The following is a 6853-nucleotide window of genomic DNA, read 5'->3' on the forward strand; positions in this document are numbered from 1 at the left end:
ATCTAGGTGGGTATATTCCAGCATACAACTCTCTTGTTGGCACCATGCAGTGCCAGGTATCTCACTAACTAAATTGCTTGACTGAATATGTAGGCTAGTGAATAAATGACTGAAAGTGTGATGTGGACAAAGTTAAGAAGTTATAATTGTTCAACATCAATAGAAGCCTATGTGATTTCAAAGGTGTGAGTTATGTTTTGACAAAGTGTCAGTGTTTTGTAAATGTTATGCAAAAAATGTGAGTTTAATGTGTTTTATAGTTTGAACAGATAAAGAAATGCATATGCTGATGAGTTCAATTTGGGCTATGTTTTCACACAAAGTGTGAGTATTAGAGGTCAGTGTTTTGTAAATGTTATGCAAAAAATGTGAGTTTATCAGTGATAGCTGAAAAGAAAGAAATGCATAGACATGCATACTGATACATATTTAGTTACATTTCTGTATTTTGAGTGTGAGTATTGGCTGCCAATATTTTGAAAATGTTCATGCAAAAAAAATATGTTGTTGAAAAGAGAAAGAAATGTTTTGACATGCATACTTTGAGTTTAATTTGAGTATTAATGTTCTTACACAAATAGTGAGTGTTGGATGTATGTTCCGTATATGCTTGAGCCAAACGAAACCTTATTCAGGGATTTAGATATGTGTGAATAAATGTTACACATGATATAAAACACAAGTAGCTCTCCGTAATTTTTTTTCTTTAGAGGTAGCTCTCAGAGGGGAAAAGGTTGGAGACCCCTGGTTTATAGCATAACGTTAGCATTTTTTATGATTCCAAAATTACAACAGTAGGGTAGACATGTGGAGATTATCCGGCTGAACAAAACATGCATTTATCAAACAGGTTTGTTTTCTACAGATGTTATTTCTTACAAAATTGTATTGCCTTTTTGTCAAGGGAACCCATACTTCAGGGTCGGCCTACAAAAATACGTCATCCCTGTGGCGCTCTAGTCAAACACTCGCATATAATTACACATTAGATATAATTTATCCCACTTATGAACTGATGATATAGCAATAGATGTTACAAATTCATTTAAATGTTCTCTCTGTATTATTGGAAACATGATGTGGAAAAAAGTGTATTTGTTTTTAATTCTTCTAACCTTAAATATAAGGTATGAAAGAAACCCCAATTTTTACCACATAAGCCATACATATTAGTGTAGGCTACTTAAAACACAAAATATATGTACCCCATATGTTCTTTAGCAAGTCTCGCGATCGTTACACCATCCGCGTCCTCTGACGGGATTGAGTTATTTTTACGACAGATCACATCGGAAGCCGGCCCAGGATGCTAGTGAGCTCGCGGACCTCGGCATGGGCTCCAGTGATTTTAGAGTTTATTTGCAAGAGGAGAGCTCCTGTTCTTCAGCACATAACGACAGGCTGCCATTCACACTGCAGTCGTGGAATAAACACATTCATTTCAAGTTCGGACGTCCAGTTATCCAGAAAAATCAGCATGTCGTCCAACGCGATGTCCCAGAGAATGGTGTGGGTGGACCTGGAGGTAAGTCACCGGCAAACACCATAAAGGCTAACAACGGCTCTAACCATGTAGTTCACCCGAGGCAACTGTTTGTAGCTTTTCTGACATATGCTAATAGTATGCTACACCAAGCTAACCAGTAACGTTAACCGAAAGGGTGCTCAGTACAACGTTGCAATGTGTAGCAAATGAGTCAACCCTGCGAAATGTAACGCTATCGAGATGGGTAGGCTACATAATGTACGCTGTAGCTCACGTTAGTTTACTAGTTTTGAAATGGCCACCTCGCATTCTGCCTTCACCACCTGGCGTATGCCAACGTTACATGGCAGTTTTTACACCTCCACTGAGAAAAGCCATCCGCTGTGACATGTTAGCCGGTGTATTAAAGGTGGAATGCTTTGTGCTCTCTGAGAGATGAGTACCTATCCATTGAGTTTGAGGCGTCATTAAGGCTAGTTCAACAATAATACCCAGGAAAACAGATGATGGGCTTCTTTTAAAACGTTTAGCATATGCATACGAAAGATAATGACAGCCCAGCATAATTGATCAGCTAATGGATGATCGAGCAGATACAGTCTACACCTGTGGCCTTTACATTTTGTAGATTTCAGACATCATTTGTGTTGATCAATCCACTTCAAAATGTACTATGATAATGGTTACTATTAACATTCCTGTTATGTGTGACTTTAGGCTCAGATTTTAAGTTGTGTTCGGTATGTACTTCACCAACATGGAGTATACTGTAGTAACTCTTTGAATTTTTTTCAGATCATCCACCCAAAAACGCCTAACTGGCAGTGTTGATGCTGCCTGCATGCTCAGATTATAGATGTAGGCACACTACTATAAAATACTATTTAGCCTATGTTTCAATCATTCAAAGGGCTGTGGATGTGTTGAACACATCCATGCTATTAAGGCAGGAAAGGATTGCTCCAGACATATGTCAGATCTTGCTATCTTTTGTGTGTTTTATAGATGACAGGTCTGGACATTGAGAAGGACAAGATCATTGAAATGGCGTGCTTAATCACAGACTCTGAACTGAATATTCTGGCTGAGGTAATAAAAAAACGTTTTAAAAATGAAGAAAAATGTTGATTGCAGCTTCTTTCCTGTCTATATTGATAACTTAACACGTCTGTTCTCGGTCTGCAGGGGCCCAACTTGATAATAAACCAGCCAAAGGAGCTGCTGGACGGCATGTCAGAGTGGTGTAAAGAGCATCATGGAAAGGTAAGCTGTCTTTGTCGCAGGGGATTGGGAGAAAGACAGCTGAAACCTCACATTTAAACACCAACCGCTGTTTGAGTTTAAATGGACGAAATGGATTCAAAAGTAGAAAGTTTGTACAAAAGCCATTTTCTGTCACAGTCCAAACCTATTTATCTCGGTCTTCTGCCCTATCTTACTTGCGTTGAGTCATAGAATGCATGGAGCTGAATACCCTCTTTTAAATCTGCAATATTAATACACCAATTAATATATAATTTACACATTGTACTGTTTGTTGTTAAATTGTAAAAATTGCATAATCTTACTTTAGCTTCTGATGTTTATATATATCTTTTATTATATCTTATGTTGCACATTTTTACTTTATTAATATTTTTTTCCATTTTATTTTATACCCATTTCACATTTTCACTTTTTTTAATGAACTTATGTTGATTTCTTTTCTTTTCTTCTCAATAAAGCAAATGTCATGAAACCCAGTTCCCCCCTGGATAACAAACATGTTCTACCTCAGCATGCAAAGAGTAGAATACAAAGGGGCATCATGTTCTGTTTAAGGACTCCTATTATGCTATATTTGAACAATATATTGTAGGGTAATATCTATACAAAACTAAACAGAAAACTGGTCTGAACTGTTTAGTTCAAAACACCAAACAGATCCCCCATTGTAGCATGCCTCATCCCCCTCTATTTCAGCCCTGTTCTTGAAGTGCTGATTCTGTGACTGTTGCTTTCAATTTGTGCTGAGCTGAAGCTGGCCACGCCCCTTTGGAGCTGCTGCTGGCCACGCCCCTTTGGAGCGTCATGAGCTCTCCTCTGTGAACGTTTTCTACCGGGAGAAACTCAGCTAAACGCTGCTGTGATTAAACCCCATATTTTGTTCCAAACCACATCCAGCATTATTTCTGAAACACTTCTCAGTGTTTACCGCTAGAACAGAGACATTATATGTATTATATACAACAACTCTAAGTCCCTCCTGCAGACATCCTGCTGAACACACAGACACACAGAAGTGCTGCGGAGGGGGGTCAGCTCCTATGGGGGGTGATAGGTTGGGACGTGTCACGTGGGCGGGACGTTGCCAGGAGTTCAATGTAAAGCCAGCCCACATTTCTGATATGACGCCGAAGCAAATCTGGATTAGCTCGTTTGTACCCCCGTTTTTAGAGATGTGGGTAAGGAGGAAAAGAGAGAGGGTTGTATTTTCAGACACTTTGTGAGTCTCCTTACACACCGGGGACACATATTTATGTATAAAAGACAGCAAAAAGTGCATTTTGCATAATAGGGGCCCTAATTGTGTGATTCTTGTGTGTGTATATATATATATATATATATAAATATAAATATAAATATATATATATATATATATATATATATATTTTTTTTTTTTCCTTTAGTTTCTTGGGTGTAATATTAAGCAGTCTTTGGCTCTTTCTGCTGTAATGATGAAAGTTTCCCCTCTGTGGGACGATTAAAGGTATTCTGATTCTGATTTAAGACAGGGCAGGACACAGGTCTTACAGCTGAACCAGCTGAATGAATATATGATGTACACAGCCAGTGTGTTTGTGTCTCAGTCAGGATTGACCCAGGGGGTGCAGGACAGTAAAATCACTTTGGAACAAGCAGAGTACGAGTTCCTGTCCTTTGTCAGACAGCACACCCCACCTGGACAGTGTCCCCTTGCTGGTGAGTGACTTTCAGCTTCAGCTGCAGAGTGTGATATAATCCAACTGATTTAGCTCCTGCAGTGATGTCCTATGCTCCCCCCCCCCCCTGCAGGGAACTCTGTGCACGCTGACAAGAGGTTCCTGGACAAGTTCATGCCACAGTTTATGTACCACCTTCACTACAGGATCATTGACGTCAGCACCATTAAGGAGCTTTGCAGGCGAGTGTTTGGTGGACTTTTGCACAAGAATTAGAATATTTTCCACATTTGTCTCTTAAGTCCTCTGTACTTTCTTTCTCGTCATGAAGACTTGTCATTTATTAGCCCCACTAATGATCTTATCTGCAATTGATCAGTTTGCTATTCATTGCAACTGTAATTTTTGTTAAATGTGTTTTTTTTGGTAAACTTTCAGACGGTGGTATCCAGAGGAATATAGAATTGTGCCTCACAAGAAAGCAGCCCACAGGTAAACAAAACGAAAACGCATCAACATAATCATGGAAGGAGGAATGTTTGTTTTCTTTACTGAGGTCAGGCATAGATTTGGCATTTGTTTCTATTGATTACGATGACTCTGTATCTACTAAAGTAACTGTTGTAAAGAAACCATTGTGGACATAGATTTAAAACAGTCAGACAATGCATTTATATGAAAATATCATTCTGAATTTTGTGCAGCAGACAAGTCCCAGCCTACAGACTTAAAAAAACCTTGTTTAATACATTTCCTTAAAAAAATGACCATGGTCATTTTGATATATTTTCAATGATAATGTGAATAATGCTTCTCATTCCCTCTCCCTTCAAATCATATCACAATTGCAATATCAGTCAAAATACAATAATATAATAATATATTTTTGATATCCTGCAGCCCTATCCTGTAAGCTTTATTTTAAGGTTCAGTGTAATATGCATAATTCAAGGAATACAGTTGAGATGTGGTTTCCTTCCTAAGAGCCTTGGATGACATCCAGGAGAGCATCAAAGAGCTGAAGTTCTACAGAGCCAATGTCTTCAAGCCCTCAACAGAGGAGAAGAAGTGCAGAATATCACAAAACGGAGGCAGCATCAACAGCTCCCACACATGAAGCTGTGGAGCTCCAGCGTTGTGTTGCCACATTTCTTTCAAGTTTAGTTTCTGTTCATATTTGTTTCATCACTTGTTCCAAATGTAGGTTTCATCAAAGGAAGCATGATTCTTGCAAGAGTTTATTCAACAGAAACCTATTTTTCCAAATTTAAAAGAGAAACATTTTAATTTAAGGTTGCAGTTTCTTTTTACTTTAGTGTGGGATCTACTTTGATTTCCCTCGCTTTTAAAGTGAAACCAAATAAACTGATCACACACCACATTCTACCTGTGTCTAATCTTTAAACATCAAACTCATTCATGCAGGAAGTGACAGAATTTCATAACTACACACCTATTCTTAAGTGTACTAAATATTATTTGTGTGTTAATGGTCCCTTTTATCCCCCAATACAATCCAGATTATCGCTGCAAGACTAGTAGAAAACCAACAAACCCTTAATGCTTGATAATAATAGTTTGTCTCCAAATGATGTAAAGGAGCTTCTCTATTCCTCTTATTGCAATACAATACAATACATTTCTTTGTTTATGGACAACAAGCTCTCAGAACACTAGATGGCAGTGTGCACAATGGAAACATTCACAAGACAGCTCAATGAAAACGTTCAAAACTGAGAAAAAGCCTGCAGGAAAAAGATGAGCTGAGATTTCCATGAATTCATGTTGTTTAATAATGCAGAGGTATGACTCAGCATTTACGATAAACAGCTAAGTGTTGGTTCGTGTCAAATTCAAGAGCTAGTTTTACTGCGTACTCAGAAATGCAAGCCTCACATGGAATCAGTCAACGATTAACAACTAACTACTTTTTCACATCCATTTTTCACAGACAAACAATAAGTATAAACATGGGTGATTCACTGTTCTGCTCATTTAACCACTTGTTAGCGACACAGAAGCTTTGGACTTTTATCAGTTGGGTGTCTACTAACGTATTTTATGCGATGCAACAAAACATGAAACTCTCTTCACCTTAACCACAGATCCTATTTCAAGTACTAAACCGAAACATGTAGAAATAAATAGTTGATTTGGAGAAGAGGGAACCGTAAGTAGTCAAATGCTGACTCATTTCTTGGTTTAAGGATCCCTGCACCACTTAGGAACTTCTGTAGAGAGACCTGAACACAGTGGTCCAGACATCCTGATGAGTTAAGGGTCTGCATACTTATGTCACTTTCTTTTAATATTGCTTGAAGTATTCTAAAATAATGTTTTGACTTTCTCAACAAGGAATATTGAAGGCAAAGATAATGAGGAAAAAAGACAACCATTTTATTATAAAGCTGCAACATAAAAATGTAATAAGTGAAGGGGTGGGAAG

At 38.1% G+C, this 6853-nt stretch overlaps 1 protein-coding gene across 1 annotated transcript; it reads left to right on the top strand.

Annotated features, from left to right (window-relative positions):
- The first annotated feature begins 1271 nt into the window (after positions 1 to 1271).
- smfn (small fragment nuclease) lies at positions 1272 to 5788 on the top strand. The gene is made up of 7 exons (XM_063894227.1): positions 1272 to 1525; positions 2492 to 2575; positions 2672 to 2749; positions 4336 to 4447; positions 4541 to 4649; positions 4846 to 4899; positions 5392 to 5788. The coding sequence occupies exons 1-7, from the start codon at positions 1307 to 1309 to the stop codon at positions 5522 to 5524; spliced, it is 789 nt and encodes a 262-aa protein (XP_063750297.1). The 5' UTR covers positions 1272 to 1306; the 3' UTR covers positions 5525 to 5788.
- The last annotated feature ends 1065 nt before the right edge of the window (positions 5789 to 6853 follow it).

Source organism: Eleginops maclovinus, chromosome 11, assembly GCF_036324505.1.
Source record: "Eleginops maclovinus isolate JMC-PN-2008 ecotype Puerto Natales chromosome 11, JC_Emac_rtc_rv5, whole genome shotgun sequence".
In the NCBI taxonomy this organism is placed as follows: Eukaryota; Metazoa; Chordata; class Actinopteri; order Perciformes; family Eleginopidae; genus Eleginops; species Eleginops maclovinus.